Raw genomic sequence first — 26,725 nt, forward strand, 5'->3', positions numbered from 1 at the left:
TATGATCATTTTGATCTATTAGCAAGCCCAACACAAAAGACAAAAATATGTCGAGGGGACCATGAGCATATAAACCTACCAAAAACAATGCATATCACACTGGGTATAGCATGATAACATAATTAAATGACATTTTGGATTTCAAAACATGGACAAGGACTAGGTTTTGCAATACACATTTAATAATATGAGGGATTTCTCATCTAAAATCAAAGGGCCTGATAAACTAATAATAATGCTAAGCTTTTTGTAAATTGGTCTCCTTTCCTATTATATTGCACACATGCATAGTTTGACTTGGGGTTAAGAGAACTACAAAAAAACACTTGATTATCATGCCTTTTACAGATGTAAACGGCATATTTTCAAACAAACAAGATGGTTTATAAAAATGTAAAACTATTTATTGATCATAAATGATACACCGTGAGATTGAGATAAGAATTTGAACGTTTGTGGAGCAAGTATTCCTTTACATTTACATCACATTTTCTTATCTGTCTTTTTATAACAAGATGCAAAGATTGTCTCTGTTTGGACTGGGAAAAACAGTGTTGAACATAAAGTTTTGCAAAATAAATGTCAAACCCTTATGTTAAGCAAGTCTTAACCTGGAATCATGTGTATTAAAAAATAAATGCCATTATAATGTACTGCTGAAATCCTGTTCTTCAACATGCATTATGGGAGAAGGCCGAGGCAAAGAAAGCCTGTATGGTTTGATGTTAGCAGAGGACAATCCAGTGACTATGAGACGCTCCTTCATGTGTACAGAGACTGTGTAGTTCCTGCTGGATCACATCTCTCCACACTGTCCAATGAGGATGGGCAGCTTGGGCTTGTTGTTTGGTCCTGTAGTAACATTCTGTTGGCGGGAAGAAGCACAAATAAAAACTACAGTCAGCTAAAAGTCAACTGAGACATTGCACTTGGGTATTTTTTGAGTATATCAAAAATATTTTATTAGTAAATAATTGCACTTTAAAACTATAATTATTTTTTTAATGTAGCTGTTAGTTTTTAGTTTAATGTTCTATAACATATTATGTATTGTAGGTGTCTATGATTGGGTATCACTTACATGTTGGGTGCATGCTTTGAAATAGTTATGTCTGAAGTGAAATTGTTTTGATTGGACAGAAAATAACTAAGTAGTGTAGGCCTTTCTCATGTTACAAAGTTATTGTAAAGCACCCAGTGAGTGACACCATCATGACTCGTGTTCGTCCACTTACGATTCTTGCCAATTAACACGGATATATTCAAATTAAATTATTGATGTATTATTATTGATTGATGATGTTGAATATATAAATATTATCATGAATGTGGATAAATACTGTATTTTAACAATACAGTATTCTGTTTTTCACATTTGTTATTTTTTTTAATCCGTTTGAAAATTATGTATTTTTACCTCAATTTTTCTCATGATCAGCAAACCATCGACCACTTTGCCTAAAACAGAAAACAAAACAGTGTTACTCTGGCACATCAAGGTTGTCCTCTAAAATAAATATAAAATGAATATCATGGACTTACTCACCAAAAACAACATGCTTCCCATCTAGCCAGTCGCATTTAGTGCAGGTGAGGAAAAACTGACAACCATTTGTCCCTGGCCCACTGTTTGCCTGAGTAAGACACATTATTTAGATCAAATTACAGTGTTATTTATTTGTTTATGTTGGTCAGCGTTCATTCTAGTCAAATTAATCATTCAAATCCTATTGTCTAGAGTGGATTAATCAAATCTTAAACAACTTCTTACTTCATAAATAGAGGATACACAAAATGTTTGCAGGAAACACATCATCTTGATATGGATGAAGTTAAAGTAAAGAGACCCTTCCTGATTCAACAGCCATTAACTTCTAAGCACTGATCAGCATACATACCATGGAGAGAAGACCAGGTGCGCTGTGCTTCATTCGGAAGTTCTCATCTGCAAATGGACCTCTGTAGATGCTGCAGATGCCAGTTCCATCACCCTTCACAAAGAAGACAAAACATGGTACATAAGATATAGCACACAGAATAGAAAGAGGAAGCCATCCAAGTTTAGAGGTGCTGTAAGTCACCACATGCCTACCAGGGGGCGGAATACTACATTTTGTCCTGCTCAAGCCAAAGCTGCAGTTCATGCTAAATAAAGAGGCGAAGTCCCGCCCATCTACTTCCGACCCATGGGACCTTATTTCGGAAAAATTATGTATTGAAGTCAATGGAGAGAGAAAGATTGGCTTTAGATCCCGTTTGAATTGTGCCACAATTCCTATGAGAGTTGCTCATTGGCGCGTGAAGACAAAATGGCCCAACTTTTGAGAGTGCAAAACGTCACGAAAGTATTCATATAATCATATAATCCGTTCTTATTGTGCATCCATGGGTAAAGGTAAAACTCATGTAGTACTGAATACGTCACATGAACGTGCCGGGCGGCGCGGTCCCGTGGGTTAGATGCTTGTTCATAATGCTGAGGAAAATAACTAACGTTATTAGCACATTTTACAACTTGAGGACCGAATGTTTTTAATAAGGGCTATACAAATGTTCATACTGGGTAGTTTATTTAGGAAAAAAAATTCCAACGATTTACAGACGTCTCTTTCCCAATGTTAGTCATTGGGAAAAAGTCTTTCCGGGCCCAGCGACTGATACGGAACTGTAGTACCACCGTTTGGCCACAACGAATATTTTCCTCAGAGTCCGGCGCACTTCCTGGGGGCTTGGGTTGCATTCCAATAGTCCATTTAGCTTAGGAACCTTCCTAACGGAGTGAAATGACCCGGAAGTACGTCAGTGACAGCCATGATAAGTGCCGTTCCAATTCTCCAAATGAAAGGAAAGGAGGTTTCAAACTTCCTTTATAACCTCCTTTAGCCTAGGAACCACTGGACCTCCCTAACCGAAAGGAGAGGAGAAAATGCTGCCCCACAATGCATTGCAGCCGCAGCATTTGCCGTCACTCAACAGTCGGCCGTTCACGGAAACAACCGATTATGACCGAGAAATTATATCATGAAAGTTACGGTGCTTATTAAGCATTTTAAAACTTATGTGGTAAGTTGCCAAAGTGCTTTTTTCTGAACGTTCATCAGTATTATAATTAAAAAGAGAAATATGAACGTTAGTTTTGACTGAAATGATCAAATAAAGTCAACATCTCACAGTCTTTACTGAGCTGTGTGGAGTTTGTTCAACTTTTAAAAGATGTTTGAATGGTGATATACACAGTGATAGATGTTAAGGACTAACATTTATAATAAATACATTTGTATTGATTTTAAGATATTTCCATAGTTCATACAATCATACGTATTGGGATCATTTGTATTAATGTGGACCGGAGGGAGAGGGTGACGAGCATAAGTTTCACTTTCCTTTTTTATTTCAATTCCAACTTTGGTCATGAAGAATATGTTTCTCTGTTGTCCACGTTCATAAAGCATAAAGCAACAGCATCAGAGCACGGTGCAGAGTCTCTAGATGAGTTTACAGTAGTCCCTCGTTCTTATTAAACATCCATGTTGTAGTCCGCTGTATAGAAACCTGTAGTTTCCATAGTTTCCCCACAGCAGCAGACGCACATTCATGACGTCCGCTGGCGCATCATAAACACGTCGGATAGTGAAAGTGCAGTCGGATTCTCTAAAGTACCACAGTCTCTTCTCCTAAGTCCTTTTGAATTCTCCTATCCACTATCCCTTAACCCCGTGACGTTTCACTCAGAGGTCAAGGAATAGGAGATAGGGTTAGAATTTAGGAGCTGATTTTTGGATTATCGGAACGCAACCCTGGTCTACACATGTGCAGCCTCGAAATTTCTCGCTACGAAGTACGCCGGCCTCGGTAGAATTCCAAGTATGCTGGACATTGGAACAGTCCTTCGGCGGCACTCGATGATATAGTATGCTTGAAATAGTTGCTCTGGAGCAGCCTTTCTCGACATTGAGAAACTCCTGGTCCTTTCATCAGACGGGAAGCGAAAGAACGAGCAAGACCCATTGCTGGTATGATAACAACCTGGTACTAAGCACACAGGCATCTTGTTAAAGTTATCTTATCTATCTCTTATATTTAGTGGAGGAAAACAATTATGACATCAGTTATGACATCACTTACTCTCTGGGATTTGTAGTCTTTCTAGTTGCGTATTTTTCATAGTCTTATATTTCAACAGTTTTATGACAAACTGTGACATTTTTGACATGGAAATTATTTTTTAAGATTTACAAACATCATGTGTAATTCGTGGCACAATTGAAACGGGATCGAAAGATACGTTTTCTCTCTCCATTGACTTCAATACATAATTTATCCGAAATAAGGTCCCATGGGTCGGAAGTAGATGAGCGGGACTTCGCGTCTATAGAAGTTGGTTTCAATTTAAAGAATCCTACTAGTTCACCAGCAGTTAAAATATGTTGTCTTTATGCTTACAGGTCCATTTGACATTGTTTCACAGCAATAACCCTATCAAAGATTACTGTCAATCTCCATACTACCCCACTTAAATGTATGCTTTTTTAAATACATTTAGGTAAAGTTTAGCACTCACAGGAAGTAGAATTGTATTGGGTGTATTTCTGCTGATAAAATGTTCAATGAAAAGGTTATAGTCAGGGGTGCACATAACTTTTTTGCCCTGGTTCTCAAAGGAGCACCTGGAGATGTTGCTTGGTGCTCATCCGTAAAATGAAATAAACCGTAACTTTTGAGGGGGTCTTGACTTTATTTGCCAGACACACGGCACTGAACACACATGCAGAGGTGAACACAGAACACACATGCAGAGGTGAACACAAGACAACATTAGCACGACCAGTAATCCTACAAGCTGTCATCACTACCCTCCTGACTGTTCTCACTGTCTTCCTCTCTGTCAGACATGGTAGCTGATGATGTAGGCCTACTTCTTTCTCTCTGGTTGAGTCTGCGATTAGCTGCTTGCATCCACAAGTCAACAGCTGGTTTTGGGTCGAAAGTCTCTGTTGTCATCTTAGACAAGTGGATGTAATCAAATAAGTATGTGAACATAACCAATAACCTACCATAGCCAATAACAAATGAATGTAACTTATTTTATTTGTGTTGTTTCATATCTTATTTTACCTTAACATTTATTTATGCATTTTTTTTTTATCTCTCCAGTTTTAAAGGATATTTTTGGTTACTGTCCTATAGTATACATTGGAATGATTTAAAACCTGTTTATCCCAATAATTATAAAGGAGTGCCTTGGAAATATGTGTTTACATAAATTGTGACCAAACCGTTTGAACTGAGACTAAAGTTAACTATCTAAACACTCAGAGTCCTTTACCTCACTGAGCTGTAGTATCAGCCTCTCAGTCTGACTGGAGAGGACTCTCCCTCCACATTATTGTAGAAACATCTTCTTCTTATATCCGTTAGAGCAGCTAGCACGGCACCAGATTCTAATAACAACAGCGCTGGTACCGGTGCACCCTCCCTCGCTCACTCGCATTTTGGCTGTGAGCTGCGGGCGCCAGATAAGCCAAGATCCCCCATTTTCATCACTTACAGCGCCCATCGTACAGGGCAAATGAAACGTGTAACCGGGGTGAAAAGGGTGTTACATTTACTTAATTATGAATGTTGTTATATCAAGGCCGAAAATTAGGATGAGCCCCAACGGTCAAAATGTTTTTTTCCCTCCCAGAACTGCCAGCGCAGCGCCTCCACAGATCTGGCGCCCTAGGTGAACATCTAGCCAGCGCTACGGGCCGACCCTGAATTCATATCATGGTTCATACATGTATGCAACTCGCAAATATCTTTCTCTCTCTCTCTCTCTTCTCTCTCTCTCATCTCTCCTCTATTTTCTCTTCTCCCTTCTCTCTCTCCCTCTCTCAATGTTGGTACGCAAATGCGCTTTGTTTCAAATGACCCGGTGCTCTTTTTTTGGCGGAGGTGCGCATGCGCACCTGCGCACCAGTTATGTGCAGCCCTGGTTATAGTCAAGATTCTGAGAACACTATTTTCATCATAAGAAAATGTATTTGTATGGTGCAAGACAAATGTGCAAAGGTTCACTTCACCTCAATCAAGCCATAAATGCAAATAGGATAAAGCATGAATAATTATTAGCTGTCATCCTAAAAGTGCAACAAGAGCAGGGCAGAAGGGAACTGCATATACTTACATTTACAAAGTCCCCTCCTTGAATCATGAAGTCTTTGATCACCCTGCCAATGAGCAATGCAAACAGATCAGTACAGTCACATTTGCTGGAGTAAGGGCTGTTTACAAAAAATGTATATACAGTTCCTGTAAGAAGAGCTGACATTATTTTTCTGTTAATGTGTCAAAAAAGACTATACTTCCTATAAAATAAAAAAAGTGGGTGAACAGGTTTTATTGACACTGCAGTTTCCATAAAACACTGCACGTTAAACACACTGAGTGTTGTTCATATATTTCATTTTAATGTATGTTTTCTGGACAACTATGAGGATGGGCAGCTTGGGCTTGTTTTTGGGTCCGATAGTAACATTCTGTTGCCAGGAAAAATGCCCAAATAATCACGTAAACAATGCACTAAATAAATGGAAAATAATACCCTTGATTGTAGGTTAATATGATTGTGGGCACTTTGATGCTACCACTGCTGTCGTAGGATGTAAAAGCAAATGTTACTTTCCAATCCTGGATTTAAGTCTAGAATTAATTTAACTAGAATAATTTTCAAACTTAAAATGGCTCATCTAAGAGCTATTATTTAATTAGTTGTCCAGAACCATTCATGTGCATGTTTAATTAGTTCTATAAATATAAGTATAAAGACAAACAGGGACAAACTACAGCGGATACCAATCAGGCTGATCCAGGAGAAAACCAGGTTAAATAATAACTCTAAAATCATTTAAAGAAAGAATAATGTGTGCTTTAAAATCAATGTGTACCTGTGGAAGAGGCAACCTTTGAAACCAATAGGGATTCCATCCTTCCTGCGGGACAGAAGTTTGAAAACAAAATGAGGTTGTCAGTAAAGACAATCATGCTGTTTTCTGCTACAAAATATCAACTCGCACAGGGCAGTTCTGTCCATGTTTGTGACAATCACTAAACATTGTTAACATTTCGCCTGCTCAGGGGTGCATATAAAGTCTCTTAAGTTGAATTATTAGTGTGTATGGAGAGCCTATCTTCTTTGTACATCGGAACACCATGAAAACAATGTTGGTTGCATAAATAGCACCTGATCCTGTTAATTAGTCTAATATATTCCTCCCGCACCAAATATTGCAGGTTAAAAGCTTCTTTTGAAAACAGAGTTGTTCTTTTAAAATAAATCCTAATAATTTAGCAATTTTACCCGTTAAATCAAACTTACCATTATGTTGTCTAAGCCAAATGATCTCTGTTTACAATGACAGTAAATAAAGAAAATATTGAGAAAAAAACGTTTTCCTTTGGCTTTGTTTAAGTAAGCCAATCCAGGCTTTGAAATAATAAAGACTGTGCCATTCACTTTTTTGGTACACTTTGTACAGGCCTTTTTCTTTTTACTGCAGGTTATGGCCCAAGGTGCTGTTTCGTCTGAAATCTGCACATTAGTTCTAAGCTACATACGATATATCAGCTGAAGGATTGTGCAGAGGAAATTAATTAAGAAGTCCAAGCAGAGCACACAGGTTTTCATACTGTACATGAGATGGAATTTTACAGGCGTTTTTCAGAATAAAACAACTATTCTCTACATGATTTTATTCTTTTGTATAAAATGAAGCAGAGCTTCATGAGGTAAAATGTATCCTTTCATCTGCCGCATTCCTGCCAGAGCGCTGATTTTACATCTTGGCTTTTTGTCATCCACAGGCACACGTGTAAATACCCTTTAGAAACCTGTTTGAGCATATACGTGAACAAATAATGAAGTATCCCTCAATCTGATCAAAAGGAAAAGTCTTCCGGGTCTACTGATCAATGATAAGGTTCCTGAAAGGTGCTCGTAAGAATTAGATTGCTTTTAAGTGCACGTTAAGACAAAGTGTGCAGGATGGTGAAGTTGGGTACCATCAAAGAATACAGCTCTTCACGGACTTACTTGAACTCTCCAGTGCAGAACTGCCTGTAAGAGAAAATGAAAGTGTAAGGAACATGTTATATAATAGTCTCATAATAGTATATTGCCATATATAATATAAATGGTCTCATTGGTGTTAACATATGCAGTACAAATAGGGCAGAAATGATACACTGGTATTGACGGAACATTTTAAATAAGGATATCATGTTAGAAATACAAGATCATTTTGTTTTGGATATGTTACACCTTCTGATTGCCTTTACCCTATCCATTAGTGTTGTTGTCTTATGCTTTTGTACAGCCATTATAATTTCCCCCTAATTGTTCTATATATTTTCAATAATATAGTACAATTTCAATTAAGTAGTGAAAATCTGATACTTTGACAGCCCTATCTGTGGCATCTCTTTTCTAAAATGTGAGAAACCAGACTATTGCCCCTTTCACACCAGCGCTTTTTCAGCTCCGGCTCGGAGCTGGAGCTGAAAAGCGCCGGTTTTTCCTGTTCACACCGCAGCGGCGCCGGCTCTTAGCTCCGGAATCCGGTTCACTTCCAGCTACAAAAAATTGTCGGTCTAGAGGCAAGAGCTTCGGAGCTAAGAGGCGGCGTCGCTTACGTCTCTCTTACGTCGAGGCGTGCAGGAAACTAAACCCTCCTCCCCTGAACATGGGTCGACTGTCATGCCTGCCTACAAGCAGTAGTGCTTATAAACACACTTTATAAAGTCAGGCAGCACTAACCAGGCTTCGTGTGATTCTGTTTATTTGTACCTTACTTTGACCATCCGTTCACTGTTATTGATCATTGTGGAGAGAGGCAGACGTGTTGTTTTGTATTGTAGCAGCTATCGGATGGAATCAATACATGGGCTGCACAGGTTGTCGTGTCCGACTATCACAAGTAGAATCATAATAAAAATACGCCGGTAAAATGTGCCTGTAGAAAACGGTTTATGCCACAATAGGATAGCAATAGCAAGTAGTCAGTTTAGCTTTGGTTGCTATGCTAACATCACCCATTTTATACCAGAGAAACTTTCATAACAGCGTTGTGATACCAAACAGCGTCAATTCAGACTGACACACATTCACTTAGGCTAAGGGGAACTGGGGATATGGATCAGCTGCTTGTGTGAGTCGGACAGTGAATACTTTAGAGCGGCCGCTGCAGTGTGAGCTAACCGGGAGCTAACGGGAGAATAAACTCCTGTGGAAGAGCAGCCAACACTGCAGCGGTCGGTAAATGCTGCAGAAACACATTAATAAACAATGAACCACGGCACTCTGGAGAAAAGTATAAGGTTGGAGAAGTCGTTATTTAATTTAATCTGGCTTCGTGTGATTAAAAGCAACACGATCATCGACCCGCCGCAGTTCCCCGTTGTTGTTGTTGTTGTTGTTGTGAGCGCCGTAATGCAGTTGGGGAGCAAATCAGCGATGTAAACGGTGACGTCATGACGCAGCAGCGGCAGCACCAGTCGGGCTCTGGGCGGTGTGAACAGAGCGGGAGCAGAAAAGGGAAACCGGAGCTGAACCAGAAAAGCTCTAGCTCGGAGCTAGAAAGGGAAAAGCGCTGGTGTGAAAGCCGCATAAGTGAGGCAGACTTTCTCCTTACCGGAAGTTCTCTGCTGTCTTTGGAACCACATCGGCAAACAACTCAATCTTCATCCGTCCAACATCCTGAGAAAAAAAAAATTGAGAAAAAACTTGACATGAGCAGGTAAACACACAAAACCAAGAGCTTAACAAGGAAAACAGAAACCCCCAGTTCCCCCCTCAGGTTGACCTGCATTGTATAGGAACAGGTTGTTTCTGCCCTGATGCTCCTCTCTATGGAAAAGGTGGTCTCATCTGGACTTACCAGCTACACCAACAAGACTCAACAACAGCCCCTCGTATCACTTCTACTGAATAACTGGTTTGGTTTTTTTTCTCTTCCTTCTCCCTTCTACTCCTTGCCTTAAACAACATTTCCTTCCTGAAACCATCGAGTAGATTTGGCTTCATCTCAACAAAACAAGCTATTCTGTCTCAGTTATTTTAATTCCCAATGGTCAAAGCATACGTAATAGGAAGATGTAAATGAGAAGACAATCTGAATGCATCACATGAAATCCTCCATAAGCTTAGTGTGCATGAGTTTGGCAGCGAGGGTGTCTGTCCAGCCAGGCCTCCCACAGCCCGGAGCGACTGTCAGCCAGTGTCTGCATCTGCATGAGAACAAACACTGTGCTGTTTTAAATCGAGCGGTTGTCCCCATGACATCACTGCACAACTGTCCCTCCAGTCAATGCAAACCACCCACAGCCAAATAAGCTGCCAATGGATCTCCTGCCTTTCGCTTTCAGACAATACAGTATGTTTTTAGTTTCTAGTCAATGGCATGAAATACAAAAGCAAAGTGTTGGTGCAGAACAAACAGAGGCCTGCTGCGGTGTTCGCCGATGCGTCTAACAACAGGTAAGAGCTAAGAATATATATTAAGAAAACATTTTGATTAGTGTATCTTGTTCTATTTGCTGTGCTAGGGGGACAACACCTACTTTGGATCCCTTGAAACATACAAATGTAAAGAAGATGAGGAAAGGACTGAACGGACTTACAGGGGTTTCACCTAAAGTCCTGGTCAGGAGTACAAACTCCAGGAACACTAAGACAGCCACATCTACCACACCTCTGTGGCAACTTTGTACCTGAACGTTTAGCAAACAAAGGAAGCCAAGACTCTATTACAAGCTGAAATACATTCCACATCCAACCTGCCAACCTGGAACAGCACATGCAAATGGACATAAAAACAGGCAGACCCACCATACAGGTTGGGAGGGAAAGCAGGCTTCATTCCAGACAGTTAGGGTGTGTCATCAGTTTGCAAAGGAAAGGTGGAGCCATAAAGCGCTGCCTGAAACAGGAGCTGCTCCACCTGACAACAGTCAGGCGTCTGATAAGAGCATGCTGACCGGATCTCTACTGAAACTCACCAGAGCACAGAGGTACCAAAATCGGGGGGTCACACTTTGATTATTTCAACTTGTTTACTTAATGCTAGGTGCTTCAAATGGCAGAAATTGCTTCTCCTGTCACTGATTTTTTTTGGTATGAATTGGTGGTATTTCATAACGGTTGGTGCAGCTGGAATGAATACCATGGCTGTAAGATGTTGATTTTATAAGTGACATGACATGTTTCTATGGGCTCAGAACAGTCTCATAATACACAGAAGGATTCAAACTGTATTTCATGATCCGCAAAAGGATCCACACTTGTGTTTTTCAATGCACACACAAATGTGTTCGGGCGGGTAGCGTCTCGCAGCGGAGAAACTGGGACGACGACGGCTGCTAGTGGAGCCTCGCAGCAACTCTGCTTTCTGCACCACAATCTGGTGCTGCTGAATTGGGACTACTAAATGAGTGAGACTCAAATATCAGAAGTTCAGAACAAGTTTTAGTAGTTTTTATTTTTACTTCATTTACTTTACTCAGGGTCAGAGAGGAAACCAGTGTTAAGATGTTGAAAAGTTCATTAAACATAAAAAGGCATTTCAAAGAAGTTGTGTTATTCTACATTTTGACACCAAGATTTTCTGATTTTACTGCAAAATGTATATCAGTGTTTCCCATACATTGATTTATTTGTGGCAGGCCGCCACAAATAAATATCGTCCGCCACAAATGGATCTCATGAAAAGAAAACGTTTTTTTATTTGTATTTTGGTATGTATTAGTATGACTGATATTGAGATCGTCACCTACTTAGTAGATTTATACGACATGATATGCTTCATGATCAGGATCTCCTGGCATTTACTCAGCCATTAATACAAATGTTTTTCTAATTGTTAATTGCAGACTATTGTTTGCATAAGCAAAGTTCCTAACCGATATTATCTTATCTTCTACAGCCTCGTGAAACTGAACAGCAGACCGGTGCAATAACATAGAGGCTGCCGGAGAAGGCAAAGTCTCTGGAAACTCACAAAACCTGCAAAATGCTGGCCGTACTCGCGCAACCGGGTGTGGACAACACTGGAATGTATCTTGTGCTTGTGCTTATGAAGTTCGGACTAGACGCAGCAGTAATTTATTTATGCACCAGGAAGCTGTATACCTCTTTTTTAAGCATGTGCAGCCTGTCCATCTTCTTGGCTGACTTTGTCATGGTGTTCTTAGTAGCAAGCATGTTGTTTATTGGGCCTGAAACGTGTCACAAGTCACTCTGTTTAATCTTCGCCAATGCGTCTGTCACATATGGAGCGCTGCCGCTGCCCATGATGTGCCTGGGTTTATTGGACTACGTTTTAGAAGGTACCTACCTCGGAAGGCAGAGCGCCACGTGCAAATTCATAAGGAACTCGGTTTGGTTATTGCTGATGTGGATGATTGCGATTTACCTCTCCTTTGGTTCTGTTGATTCTGATCTAAAGGTAAAGAGTTTTGAGATAGAGAATAAGGCTCTAGTGTGTGAAGTAGAGGAGTCTGCGCTGATAACCTACTCTATTTTAGTGCTTTTCTCAGCTGTCATTCTTACATTGCTGCCCTTTTGGTCAAAAATCCCCCAGTGGGTAAAACAGGCACATAGGTTATCTGAAGCGAGGGACGAACCAGACAACCAGAGCAGCGACTTGTTGTTCACCTCAACCACCTACGCGGAGACAAAAAGCAGCGGGGAATATTATCTGGAGGAACCTATCCAACCGGGCCCGCCTCTGTGGCTCACCTTCACACTGGGCTTTGCTTTATGTTGGATGCCTTATCTCATCTGTTCCGTGGCGTGTATGATCTTGGACATTGGAGTACCTGCTTACATCACTGTAAACCTTCTGTGGTTGGAGTGTATGAACAGTTTACTGGTGGGTCTGGTGTTCCGGATAAATAGCAAGACGCAAGGACCATACAGCAATCTCCCAGAAAATATTTGCTTGTGGCAAGTGTATTGGCAGCTAAGCAAAGGAACACAACAGCAGGAACTCCAAGTAGCTGTGTGTAAACCAATACAATTAAAGAGAACTGGGCCACCAGATAGCTCAGTGGTTAGAGCTGGCACATATGCATAAACTGCTGCCTAGAAAGCTGGTCCGAATTGGCAAGCCGAACATTCATGCAATGTCGACTCAATTAATGTCTAATAAAGGCCCTCTCAGGCCAAACTGTAACTGCAAAAACTTGAAATGGACATGTGACTGGACTTACAAATATGTATGTTTTCTGAAGAGTTGGGATACCATTTGTTTATGAAAACTGTGATGATAATTATGATAAACTTTTGTAAATATACTGGGATTTCAAAGATTATATTTGATGGAAAGGCTATGTTGACTTATTTATATTCACTCGTTTTTCACTGTGGTCCATAATGGGTTTAAATGCTTCTCAATAAATATCCTAAAACTCTTTAACTGAGCATTGATTTTCTTTCTACCTTTGTAAATAACACATACATTTCATGTTTAGCGATTTTCTCCCGAAAATGTAGGTCCGAAATGTATTCTTGACCTTACGGAGGGCATGTGATCGAAAGCTTCTAAACTTTGTTTTCAAGCTGCAGTCTCCAAGGTGAGGAACTTCAAACCTCCTCTCCTAATCCAGCATGGACGAAAAACCTTAAAAATGCACCGAAAGTAAAACGTCAAGGTATTGTGCTGATGAAAAACAAGTGATTAATTAAAAGCTACAAAACAGCTACATCAACCTTGTAAGGAGACTTCCTAATTTGTCATTATTGAAATAAATGTATTTCATACTCCAAATAACTTGGAGTATGTACATGTATTAAAAGGGCCTGGAAATGAAAGCTTTAGCGCAAGTTCAATAAGGAAGACCTAACATGAGTCACTTACACGTCACTCTATGGCTCCCTTCCCCCCTCATTAAATACGAGGGCATCACCCTTCAGCAGCCAATTGCTGCACAGGCTAAATGCCTTAAATACCTGCTCTTCCTCCCTGTCAGTTGTCATTTCAGGTGACTACACGCAACCCGCCTCCACCCCTCTCGCCTCCCGTCTCCACCAGGACAAAGCTAAACTTCCTTCTTCAGACCGGTCCCACCTACTTATCACCACCACCAGTGTCTAGACCCCGGGGATTTCATCGGAGCGGTTCTTTCCCTCCTGAATGATTATCCTGCAAACCGGGGCCTAATAGCCAAAAACCATTACATTCTCCTGTTGTATTATCATGGCAATCATTTCATTCATATGACGTGTAAACAATAAATATGTATTCCTTACATCACGTCTCTCCGGTTTGAAATGTATTTGTCAGCATCTTACTATGAGCAATAAGGTCCTACATCAACACTCAGCTTTCTGTCAAAGTTACATGATTCTCCTCACTGGTTTCAGGGGAGTGGGGCTAAGTTGGAAAAAGTGGACATTTCTATAACTGACATTAGAAATTGAACTGCATGTAGCTTATTTTAGGAAGCATTAAATGTATCCTAATTTATGCAAGATATTTGTCATAATGTTTTTTTTAAAAAGGGGGTGGGGGGCATTTGTTCAGAAACACTAAAGGAATATCAAGTAAAACATGTATTTAACAGAGGTCTTGTTATTACATCTCACCTTCCCTTTCGACTACAAGTGCTACAACAAACCCGAGGAGGACGATCACCAAAAAAGTAAATATAGAGAGAAAGCTACGGACGAAGTAAAAGGTGAAAAACATTGCCTTTATAGACCTGTATAAATGGAAGAAAATAGAATGTCTGTGGGTTGACATTATGGAGTCAGCTGCCTAAAGCTAGTTATTATAACAGTTTATATCAGTCTTAATCTTATATTCCTTTGTTAAATGACTTTATCAAAACCTTTCAGCAACGCCTGTTAAAAACTACTTTCATTGTGAAGTGAGACAATTATATTAGTTAATATCATAGCTGATAACATAGCATTAAAAGTAGAAGTGTAAATGAAAAGAATATGCAACTCAATAATTATATCTTCCCAAATATCAACATTTAAAAAGCTAATAAACAATTTGAAACTAAATGAACAAACGACATTTTCAAATAATTAAATACAGATGATATTGTTCACAGAGGGTCGTGTATAGTATTTGGTAATAAAGTTGTTTTCGTGTCTCCAGAAAACTATTACGTAGTTTAAGCTTCATCCACCACACTTGTTTCCAACGCCTCACCAGCACCAACTGCGTCCATCCATATCAACCGAACTGCCTGTCTAAGACAAATATTTGAATATTTATGATGTAGGATTAAGAATTAGAGTTCATTTCCACGCACTGAACGACATCTTGATATCAATAATACCTTAGCAATACCATCATATCTCAGACAGGTTCTTTTCACAGTGTTAAGCAAAGTACATTATGCAAAAAGTCAACAATAAAAACAGCGAGAGAGAAAAGGTAAGTATCTGCACATTGTTGTGTGTATCAGATATATGTAAAGAAAGGCGGTTAAAAACCTCCAACGTAGCTAACTGGCTCAACACTATTAACCAAAACACGACACTAAGGTGAGCTAACGTGGCTTCAACGTTGGTAGCTTGGAAGTCAAATCGATGTTAGCTCATTTCTTTCTTCTACTCACCTGTCCTCCGATGGTTATGTCAAAGAAGACAATCGGGTTGCTGGCATTTGTTGTTTGGACGGACATTGTGACACTTTTCTTGTTCCTTAAGACTAAATAAAATGTGTTTTTTTAGCAGGACAACACGAGAATCATTTGAATGCTGAGCATATGCGCCGTTTCGATTCTACGGTGGCTCAGGAGGCGTACTACGGCCCGCAGTTTGGGACAAAATACTGCCATCGCAAAAGGGGTATGGTAAATCCGCTTCGGTGTTGTATCATATAGTAAGCTAACTTTAAATCATGTAGATGTAGAAAAGCCAAAGGAATGACACAATTTTCATAATACGGTAATTTCGTGATTAATTGTGCAGTAACTCCTAATTTATAAAGCTGTTTTGTGCTTCCTATAGCTTTATCATCTCCTCTTGGATCAATGTAATTATTAGTAAAGTTTCAAAGCAGAATGCAGAAATTAGTACCCCTGTCCTCAAGGTTTACAGGATACAAAGAAGCTGGAAATCATACTGACTCAACATGTTTTTGAATGTGCCTTATTAGTTTTACACATGACTTACCAGTCCTTGTACATATATGCGTTTATCTTAATAACTTGTAGTCGCTGCTATGTTGCTGATTGTATGTCTACATCTCTTTGGTTCAAATAATACTAAAAAGGGGCTGTATTTGAACACATCCAACATCTCACACACAAAGGTTTCTGTTAAAGGTTTTATTTTCACAATAAAACAATCATACAATTAAACATAATGCAAAGGTGGCTCCACAAAGACAACAAATGGCAAAGGGATTACAAAGATTTGTCAAAGCTGTACTAAAGCACCATGATAAAAAAAAAACATTAAGCAAAAAGGTGTTGACAGACTCTAGTTGGTCAGCAGGGAGATAAACCTAGCAAAAGCAAAACGCCTTAAAGAAAGACAGTTCTATGTAAAGTAATACGGTTTCTTGACATTCACGCCATATTCTGTGAGGGCAGGAGTCAGGTCCTCCATAGTCAGAGTGTACTTCTTATCCTATAAGTAGAGAAGAAGAAACACTAAACGTTATTACTTATCAGGAAGAACATATTATTTCGCACATCGCCCAATCAAAATAATGTATGTGTGTATTACATTTAAAGCACATGTAAAATATAAAAGTAGCACTAACCTTTGTCTTACTCCTCGAGCTTCCTGAGGCAGTTCCCTTCATTTTACAGTATTGCAGCGCATCGTTGGCAATATCTGAGATAAACTTCTGAGAAGCAAGGGAGATCAAACGGATTCTAAAGAAATGAAAAAGAAAATCATTATTGTGCTTTTAATTGTCTATACCCAGAAACTCAAATTAGAAACTAGTAAGTCAGATGGAGGTCAGATGCATCTTCCCTTCTCGTGTCCAAAAAAATCATTGCAGCAACCATCATAAAGGTGACAATACATGGTTGACTAGGCTGAAGAGTCTGTACTTTATGCTCATATGAATGGAATATAGGTTGTGGTACTGACGCTATATCAGTTTACAGGTAAACTGATAAAGAGTTGATGTCCATGTGATCAAAGTCAGACAGTTTGTCTTATTGTGTAAGATAGGTTTACAATATAATTATCATCTCAGCTTTCTTAAAATAAAAAAAGTAATACCAAAAAAAGCTTAATAGACTGATACATTGATTGCTTATATATAGTGACTCCACTTTATTTTGTGCCTGCCCTTCAACTCGAAAAACAGCACTACTAGCAGTCAACTCAAAATTTGAGGTAGCAGTTCTGCACAGAGTCATAATCATGACACTTACATTCTTGGATCGGAAGCCTCAAAGCCAGCCCGGTTGAGGTAGTAACCTGTAACTGCATCAGGAATCTGAGGGGAAAAAGAGCAGACTTCAGTTTGTGGTCAAACTTCATATAACCCACTTTAACTGCAAAGAACATTATTACTGTATGTTGGTCATTCCGTGATGTTCAGCAAATTAACTTTATCTAGAACACTGGTAGTCTCTGGCCACTGAAGAAACTAACTACTGTCTAAGGAGGGAAGTGCCAGTTAAATAACATGTTTACCAAAGCTAGGAGCATATGAATTTGTCACGATTGCCAATTGAATATTGACAACTATTTTAATATTTGGATAGAGATAATGGGTTTGGTTGTGTGTGTGCTTATGTTTGTGTAAGTGAATCCGTCCTCAGCTCATATTGCATCCTACTTAACACAGCGCCATATATTGTTTCTGCTTATTTACGACTGTATGTTTAAGGGCGTCTTTAGGTTGCAGAAAAATAACAAACGTTTGAAATAACTTTTCTATTGACCGTTTTATACTATTGTTGACACCTGACTTAATTTATTTTGATCTACGGACAGGGGCAGTGTTGTGATCCACAACTACTTCAGAGGCAAAAAAAGTAATTCCAGAAATCAGCTAGGGCTAAGAACATGCCTTACGTTTTCGTTTGCCATACATATTTTTGACCTTTAATTTGGTATAAACCGATATAAATAAAAAAGCTGGTTCTTATTTGAAACAGGATCATTTCATTACATTAATTGCATACCTGATATTTTATGATCAGCTAAAGTGAGGTATGCGATAAATAAATCCCCATTTTAGTTATCATTGCCATGCCATTGTCCTTGACTGAAAAACTGCCTGGAGGGACAAAGGAGTGAGATCTGCTCTCTACTGAGTAAAATGTTTTAATGATACCATTTGAACAAATTATTCAGTGCTGCTTGTGGCAATATAGGATTTAAAGGATTAATGTATCAATGTGATTGAATGCCTTGCTTTTTCAGTTATTTAACCTTCCTGTTGTCCTCGGGTCAAATTTGACACGTTTCCAAATGTTTTTATGTCGAGATATAGGTTTGTTCTATGTTCATGCCAGAGAAATAATATGTGCGCTTGTGTACTAAGTTTTTCATAAGAAAATAATTATGAACACTTTAATTAGGTCTTGGGTTTTATTCAAATGTATAGCATCTGCGGTCTTCTGGGGTCAATTTTCTCAGAAATGAGGTTTAATTTTGTGTAAACGAGGTCTAATGACCATAAAATAAAAAAAGAAGAGTAAATCTTGTGGTGATAAGTCCTTATAAAGTTGGCTTAAAAAAGTGTAACACATATTTGGGTGGTTATTTAAACGGTATACTATGTAGGATAAAAGTTGCACAGTTGATAGGAAGACAGCACAAGGCTTAACTTATTGGATAAGCCGGAATCAGACAGCCATTGGGATGTTTTATACAGAAACATGATTACCCTGAATATCTATTTAACATAATGATGACAATCAGTAACCGTGGCTTGTAAAAAAAAACATGAAAATATGTAATATTTTTCATTTCTGGCCTCATCCCACACCTCTCCCCTTACAGTGAGCCCAAGATTTAGTAAGCTGACTGAAACAACTTGACTTACCGTGGGAGTGTACTCCTCCAGCTGCATGAGGAAGTCTGCCAGCGGCATGGTGGGCAGGGCAGGCTTCACATCTCCATTGGTGATGCCGCCAGGAACATACACACCGTTAGAGACAGAGTCTGCTGATGGGGTCACCATGGCCGCAGAGGCTGAAGCTGTAATACAGGTGTTTGGGATGGATTCATTAGAAATGAAAGCAACAAAATGATATACATAACGTGTGCATTTTTTAAATAATTAGATAATACGGTCTTTACGTCCAGAAAAGTGTGTTTATCACTATCACCTAAAGAAAGGTTTTGGCTAAGTCCAAACCTTGTTGGAAAAGTAGTGCTTCAAAGACTCGAAAGATGACGCATAACTCCAAACATGACAGTGCATATTTAGTGACAGGCAAACATCTTCAGTAGAAATAAAGTAGCTATCCTACTCAAATAAGTGGTGAGCGCAATAACACGGACAATAACATTGAGCTAGTAAAAGTAACATAATTACCATTACTCGTGAGCGAGGGGATGCTGCTGACGTTGGTTGTTGCATTGTCGTTTGCGATACAGTTATTTGAAGTTGAAGAAGTCGTGGAGGACACTCCAGTTGTGACAGATTGATTAACGTTGTCAATATTCATGTTGATGTTACCGTTAGCTACCGCGCTAACCTTGGCTAGCTAGCACAGAGAAAACGTCCTAATATAGCCAACAGCGCAACCCCGTGCTATATAGCTCTAAGATTAGACTTTTAGAAAATACTTGTTGTGAAGTTAATGTATGAGGATGACACAGAGGATGTACAAATCACAGGATTAGGTGCTAGCTAGCATCCGAAATGTTTGTAGCTACAGAGCTGCAGAAAGCTGAGCTCACGCTGGCTGCAGAGCTAATAGCGTCACGTGACCCGGATCTGACGAAGGTAGTCGAAGATTCCCGAAGACCATCTAAAGTTACATTTGAGTTTTTGGGAGGATGCTCAACGTCTCTCCTCGTTTGTTGCATTGTATGTGATTTAGTTGGGTCAGCACTTTTAACTAGGTAGGCAACTGTATAGCTAAAGCTTAAAGAAAGAGAGAGTGTAGTAACGTTAGTAAAACCTCTTGAAGAAAAACTTTGATAACTGTGATAAGTAAACCTAAAAAAAAGGTTACACATATTTTGTCTTTTACAATCAATATGATTTTTTTTCATGAAAAAAACAACGAAGCCTTTTTATATATTTGCTGGAAAATACTATCCCCATTATATCGTTATCAGAATTTGAGTCTTTGTGCAAGTGCAACAGAGTCAAAGGTAAGACAGTGCAGGTCATATGGATTTTAAAGTTTTTTGCGGGGGTCAAGAGTCGGAGAGATCAGTAAGCTTTGAGTTAATAATAATAACAATAATAATAAAACCTGTAAATCGTTAAATTAAATAGAACAAGAAGAGGAAATGTGTTAATCCAATACATTTAAAGCGTCTGGCATTTTAAAATACAAGATCTAAAATACAAAATAATAATACTCTGCAGATTGTAGGTACATGTTGCATTCGGAACATTTGTTGCAACAGCCATAGGGCGACGTGTTCAATTGTTCTCTATGGTGATCCATTGAGTTAACCTGTTTGTTAAACAACGTTATTAATTAACTATTTTTAACGGAGATCAATTATCGTATTGTAAACAAAGCAGTTTAAGAGACGTGGAGAACGTGACATGACCACGCGTTCTCAATGACCCTCATGTGAAATCGACTGGTCTTCCCACTTAAATACAACAGCAACTCCAGCTGCCTGGATCTTACAGATATTGTATTATATTAATGTCTAAATAATACCCACTCGTGTGCGTTCAACATTTGGAATGTTTCTTTAACCTTGCAACAACTGTACGTTTCCTAAAACAAGGAAAACATTGTTTACGATATAGAGTCTATGTTTACGAGCAGCCTTGAATGCAACATAAAATGATCCTCGTGGACACTGCAGGGGGCGTTATGCAACTTTGTCGCTGATATGCTGTCGGATTTTTTTGTCCGAAGAAGTCAACCAGTGTTGTTGTAGTTAAATACTGACCAGACTTAGATGTGTTTGTAGCGGTTTGTAGTCGTGTCTCTGGACAACATAGGACCAACGCGGAAACAGAGGGAGTTTTGACAGCTATATGGGACAAAACCGGTAGTCCTATTGAACCAAATTAAACCGATACATATATATATATATAGATTTAACCAGAAAAACGGTTTTAATGAGCTAGCTCTCTACCTTTTAAATCTATTGTTTGACCAGCGTATTTTGAAGTCAGGTTTACATACTTAACCTTGAAATGCATGCTATACTGGTCTATGTCTAACGAGCTGTGTAGTGAATACCAGATATGAGGAATGATGTTGCAGACAGGTGTAGACTGGATCAAGCTGGGACTGGTGAGTGTTTGTCACCTTACAACCATTACAAGCTTTGATGTGTGGTAAAGTTCACAGGCTGCCAGAATGACTTCCCCAGTCCGTCTCATCGTGGTGGGAGCTGGCTGTCGAGGAGAGATCTACTGCAGTTTTGGATCCATCCACCCAGAACGACTTAAGGTTAGGAGAGGACGCACTGCTGCCTTGTCTTGTTTAATAAGCAGTCATTTCTGTTTCTTTATTGATTAAAAAGCACAACGTTGCCTCATAATATCTCTGTGAGACAAATAAGCGAAGATGAGACCATGGACAACATATTAATGTAAAAAACATTGTAAGTGCTATAGAAGCAATATGTCACAAATGCATACAAGTAAAACTTCATATATGTTGTCTGTTAGTACTTAAAGTACAATTTGATCCAGAAGCTATACTTTTTTACTTTTTCCTACTGTATTACTTGACTAAAGAGCACTTATTTTATGTTCAGTTCATAAACTTAAACTCTTTCAGGTTGTTGGAGTAGCTGATCCAAGGAAATTTGCTCGCACTAAACTTCAACAGCAACACAACATTGTAGATGAAAACATATTTGAAGGTGAGCACCAAAAGATAAAATTGCATTTAATTGTTTATATTGATCTATCTTATAATAAATCAGTGAATGACCTTTGTTTCAGATTGGCACACTATGGTTGAAAGAGAAAAGTTTGCAGATGCAGTGGCGATTTGTACTCCAGACCGCCTTCATAAAGTACATTTTAATGTATATTCTACTTTGTATTTTCTGTCTGAATTATCTTGAATTGTTGTTATGGTATTTTTTGCTATTAATAAACCTGTTTGTGTTTCCCAGGAACCGGCTGTGGCTTTTGCCAAAAAGGGCTATCATGTTCTGCTGGAGAAACCAATGGCAGTGAGTGTCTTGTAAATAGACTTGAAGCATAACTCTAACCTAAGGTGTAATAATCCCAGAGAAGAATAGCAATACATCGTTTCCTGTTTGTTTGTAATTTTCTATTTTAATCAAAAGGGACCTTTTAAAAAAAACATGCTACCATACATGTATACTGTATTTTGAATGACATGTCATGACATTTCCTGTCAAAAACATTGAATATAATGTTTTTTTGTCAGCTTTTTAAATAAGAAATCTTTTTTCTTTTTTTTCTGTGATTGTGTTTGTGTTCATGTGACTTAAGACAACTGCTGAAGACTGCACAGCGATCGTGGAGGCTTGCACTCAGAGTGGCGTGATGCTGTCGGTGGGACACGTTCTCCGGTATGATCCTGTCATTCACAATATAAAGGTGAACGTTTCCCTTCACAATTTCTGTTTCTGAAAACATTTGCCAGTTGTTTTGGTTCAATTTGGGAACCTTAAAAATAAAACCTCTAATAGAGTTTTAGTAAGCTTTTAAATATGGTGTTTCAATGAGATAACGCACTTTAGTGGTGAAGAAAATTCAAATTGGAGTTTTAACTTGTGGTTTTTTCTTTGCAGGAGCTGATAGATGCTGGAGCTATAGGTGATGTGATGCACATTCAGCACCTTGAGCCGGTAAGCCCATTCTTTAAACATTAACCATATTCCTGATGTTATAATAAATATGATTACCATCAAGGCATAACTCTTACAGATGAGTCTTGTCAACCTCTTGTTCCAGGTCGGGTTTTGGCACTTTGCTCACTCATTTGTCCGGGGGAACTGGAGGAATGAAGAGGAGAGCTCTTTCGCTCTTTTGGCTAAATCCTGCCATGACATCGACCTAATACATCACTGGGCAGGAGCACGCAGGTAAACCATCAACTCCCTGCTCATCTAATTAAGCAAGTAAGATGTAGTAACACTTTTATCCGACCACAGTCTTTTTTAACAGGTGACGTGTAGGGCTGCTCGATTATGGCAAAAATCATAATCTCGATTATTTGTGTCAATAATTGATATCACGATTATTAAAAGTGATTATCCATTTACTTTGAAAACATCCATTTATTGAAAAAGAAATGTTGAACAGTATGTTTTTAACAGTTGATTACCCTGAACTTTAAGTATAATTCAACTGAAAAACCAATACAAATAAAATAAATAAATAATCGTTTTAATTCGATTATGTTGTTTTCATAATCGTTGCAAGCCAAAATCGTAATTGCAATTAAAATACGACTTAATTGAGCAGCCCTAGTGACGTGGTTGCTTCTGTGAGGTCATTCCTATTTTTCCTGTCATTCATGAATGATTAACCTTGCTGTTTGTACTTGGCAGGTGTTTGAAAGTTACATCATTTGGATCTGTCAGCCACTTCAGAAAAAAAGACAAGGTCTGTGTTCTCTTCACAGAATGTGGATACAAAGAAATAATCACTATCACAATAGAAACCAGTAGCCCCTGAATATTTGAACACTTGTTTTTAAAGATCTATAAACATTATGTGAAAAAGCAAATAACATTGCAACTTTTAAATCCTTTTTTAAGTTGCTGAGTTGTTTTTGTGTCACTAAGATGTATTCCATCTATGACAGTTCTCTGCATTATTTCAAAAGAAAAGGTCTTCACTATGCATGAATATAAAATGTGATGGGTGTTCTTTCTCAGCCAGCAGGTGCTGGGAATCGCTGCCTGGATTGTTCAATAGAAGCAGACTGTCCATACTCTGCACGCAAAATCTACATGGATAGAGTGAAACAGGTTTCAACCCCGTTACTCCCACCAACTCATTACATTTCTTCACCACACGTGAACATAATACTCTAAGCATGTTTTCATATGTTCTTTGTGTGTGTTTTAGGGTAACACTGGATGGCCTGTATCAGTTATTTGTCCGAACTCGTTCCCAGACATTGAGTCAGTGACTGAGGCCCTGCAGACTGGACCATATGGCCGCTGTGTTTACGAGTGTGACAATGATGTCTGCAGTAACCAGGTTAGAAAACACTCAACACCCACTCTTAATCTCCATAGCAATCCATGCTCAACTATACCCATATTAACAACACGCTTTGTTGCTGATTAAATTAAACTTGGTGGTATCAACAGGGTTAGTACTTATTCTTCAAAGTGTGAAAAATGCTTGAATCTGAAAACCTTCTTTTTCACCTATACAGTCATTCATATAAAGCAGGGGTGTCCAAACTACGGTCCGGGGGCCGAATGCGGCCCGCAGGCCATTTGTAATCGGCCCTCAGCTAATTAAAAAAGTATAATGAAATATGGCGCACAAATTAAACTTGTGCTTTTCTTCGATTGTACTTCTTAAATATATGTACAAATATATTACACAGTAGTATTCATGTGTTAATAAGCCCACTTCTTAAATAAATTCAGTCAATTCATGAAAACATTTTCTAACAAATCTTGGTTGAAAAAAAAAAAAAGCTCAAGAACTTATTTACATAACAATCTTGAAATAGAGCCTTCATATTTGTTCTTATTATAAGCAATCTGAAGCTTCTGTTTTAAGGAATGAGTTGCCAACAAGATAAATGAAACCCTATAGAGAGCTGTGAGGCTGTTTCTTTCTTAAAGCATATTCATGTATCATGCCTGATTTACCTACATGTTGCTAACTTATAACTTGACTTACGAGGCAATATAGCTCACCTCTATAAGTGGCCCAGCCGGTCTTATATTTTTCTGTATGTGGCCTTCTGTGAAAAATGTTTGGACACCCCTGATGTAAAGCAAACATCTTTGAATATCTTAATGAAACAAGCACATCATCATATTTGATTGTTGTCTCCTGGCGTCTCACACTGGAATTAGCTGAGCATTAAAGAATAAAAACATACATCCAAATTACTACAAAAAACTGGTTGAATAAATTAAGTGACACTATTTATTGATTGCTATGGGTACAAAGAAAACCTCTAAACTTTTTCTCAAGTGTATTTGAAGTAACAATTATTAAGATGTGATGAAGGAGTCAGGACCTTTCTGGGTTAATGTAACTTGACATTTCTTGAATTGAATATCAGATTAAACCAGCTAACATGTTTCTAATGCAGCGTCTTTTCACCTTTTCTGTCTGCCTAGGTTGTTAACATGGAGTTTGAAGGGGGTCTGACGGCAGCCTTTTCCATGGTGGCGTTCACTGAGGAGATATGCAAGCGAAAAACTACTATCTGTGGCAGCAAGGTGGGAAAACTGAATTGTTGCTACAAAAATAATAGAAGTCAGCGAGAAAATGATAAATCATCTGCTGCCTCACATAGTCATTCTACTTAACCAAAAGTGTTAAAGAAGGGGGTTATAATGAAAAAAAATCACTGCACTGTTGACCACAAGCTAATGGTGTGAAGTTTGTAGACGGACACCTATATCATACTGTGAGCTCATACTCTGCTGCTAAGATGGATGCATCAGTTACATCACATTGTATAATGAACTGTGTCTTCACAGGGGGAGCTGTCATGTGACGGCCATGAGGTACGTGTGTTTGACTTCCTGACCCAAAGATCCACAAAGCACTCGCCGCTCAGTGGAGCCCCCAGGCGCTTCATGTCCATGAGTGGTCATGGTGGAGCAGACTACTACCTTATGGATGCCTTTGTTTCTGCTGTGGCTGTGAGTGCATCTTATACTATTTATTATGTTTAGTCTTGGCTTGCTATTGATTTGAATCTAACCTGTACCTTCAGGTGTTTTTGCCGACTAAGTGTTTACTGTATTTACGTACAAATCCTGTATAGGACTTGGAAACCCTGAATGGATGGTTGATGTGTGTTTCTGTGTGTTTGTGAGGGCAGAACAATGATCCGTCCCTGATCCGCTCTGGTCCTGAGGAGACGCTGCTGAGCCACCTGCTGGTGTTTGAAGCTGAGCGCTCGCGGCTGGAGGGCCGGGTGGTGTACTGTGGGGACCTGGGCCACAGATAGACCACTGAAAAATGAAACTGATGAAACCTTAAAAATCAAACACTATAATGAAGCTTAGCGACACCTTTTATTCTTTCCTGCTTTTACCCAATCAGCTTACTACAGCTGTTCACTCTTTAAAGTTCGACCAATCATCTGAACCGAGGGCCAAATCGTGGACTGTAATGGGCCGGATTGTTTACTGTATGTTGCTCAGGGATTTTAATACTGTGTGTGTGTATGAACGTTTGTGTAAGTGAATGAATGTGTGAACCTGTTCATCTTTTAATTATGAAGTATTATGCCAATCATTTTATAATTTGTTGTTTAGCATGTCATATTGTTATTATGATTAAATTATGTTAATGTAAAGTATTCTTATACTTTCTAGTAAAAAATGTAAAGTCTGTGTAATTTAAATTGCCTTTGAGTTGTTGTTATTGTTGCCTCTCTGTCGTACGCCTTTGTCAGTGTG

General features: G+C 38.9%; 4 protein-coding genes across 7 annotated transcripts; 2 read left to right on the forward strand and 2 right to left on the reverse strand.

Annotated features, from left to right (window-relative positions):
* Window positions 1-164: 164 nt before the first annotated feature.
* ppih (peptidylprolyl isomerase H (cyclophilin H)) lies at window positions 165-15,827 on the reverse strand. The gene is made up of 9 exons (XM_034209339.1): window positions 15,613-15,827; window positions 9,672-9,736; window positions 8,075-8,098; window positions 6,930-6,974; window positions 6,170-6,212; window positions 1,899-1,991; window positions 1,547-1,634; window positions 1,418-1,458; window positions 165-865 (listed from the first exon to the last, which is right to left on the reverse strand). The coding sequence occupies exons 1-9, from the start codon at window positions 15,676-15,678 to the stop codon at window positions 797-799; spliced, it is 534 nt and encodes a 177-aa protein (XP_034065230.1). The 5' UTR covers window positions 15,679-15,827; the 3' UTR covers window positions 165-796.
* Window positions 10,367-13,454, forward strand: si:dkeyp-100a1.6 (probable G-protein coupled receptor 160). 2 transcript variants are annotated; one of them, XM_034209336.1, is made up of 2 exons: window positions 10,367-10,516; window positions 11,961-13,454. In XM_034209336.1, exon 2 carries the CDS (start codon window positions 12,048-12,050, stop codon window positions 13,110-13,112), a length of 1,065 nt encoding a protein of 354 aa, XP_034065227.1. In that variant the 5' UTR covers window positions 10,367-10,516; window positions 11,961-12,047; the 3' UTR covers window positions 13,113-13,454. The 2 variants fall into 2 exon arrangements, with proteins under 2 accessions (XP_034065227.1, XP_034065226.1); XM_034209335.1 differs by lacking the exon at window positions 10,367-10,516 and adding an exon at window positions 10,912-11,049.
* Window positions 15,756-26,670, forward strand: zgc:154075 (uncharacterized protein LOC556929 homolog). 3 transcript variants are annotated; one of them, XM_034209332.1, is made up of 14 exons: window positions 15,756-15,844; window positions 21,468-21,576; window positions 21,910-21,994; window positions 22,077-22,150; window positions 22,253-22,312; window positions 22,599-22,706; window positions 22,901-22,957; window positions 23,064-23,194; window positions 23,663-23,717; window positions 23,993-24,085; window positions 24,186-24,320; window positions 25,430-25,531; window positions 25,796-25,960; window positions 26,143-26,670. In XM_034209332.1, the coding sequence occupies exons 2-14, from the start codon at window positions 21,484-21,486 to the stop codon at window positions 26,269-26,271; spliced, it is 1,287 nt and encodes a 428-aa protein (XP_034065223.1). In that variant the 5' UTR covers window positions 15,756-15,844; window positions 21,468-21,483; the 3' UTR covers window positions 26,272-26,670. The 3 variants fall into 3 exon arrangements, with proteins under 3 accessions (XP_034065223.1, XP_034065222.1, XP_034065224.1); XM_034209331.1 differs by lacking the exon at window positions 15,756-15,844 and adding an exon at window positions 21,026-21,169; XM_034209333.1 differs by lacking the exon at window positions 15,756-15,844 and adding an exon at window positions 21,034-21,169 and having other exon boundaries at window positions 21,475-21,576.
* taf10 (TAF10 RNA polymerase II, TATA box binding protein (TBP)-associated factor) lies at window positions 16,312-19,939 on the reverse strand. The gene is made up of 5 exons (XM_034209338.1): window positions 19,515-19,939; window positions 19,020-19,174; window positions 17,395-17,459; window positions 16,767-16,881; window positions 16,312-16,630 (listed from the first exon to the last, which is right to left on the reverse strand). The coding sequence occupies exons 1-5, from the start codon at window positions 19,645-19,647 to the stop codon at window positions 16,541-16,543; spliced, it is 558 nt and encodes a 185-aa protein (XP_034065229.1). The 5' UTR covers window positions 19,648-19,939; the 3' UTR covers window positions 16,312-16,540.
* Window positions 26,671-26,725: the final 55 nt, after the last annotated feature.

This window comes from Gymnodraco acuticeps, unplaced genomic scaffold (genome assembly GCF_902827175.1).
Source record: "Gymnodraco acuticeps unplaced genomic scaffold, fGymAcu1.1, whole genome shotgun sequence".
In the NCBI taxonomy this organism is placed as follows: domain Eukaryota; kingdom Metazoa; phylum Chordata; class Actinopteri; order Perciformes; family Bathydraconidae; genus Gymnodraco; species Gymnodraco acuticeps.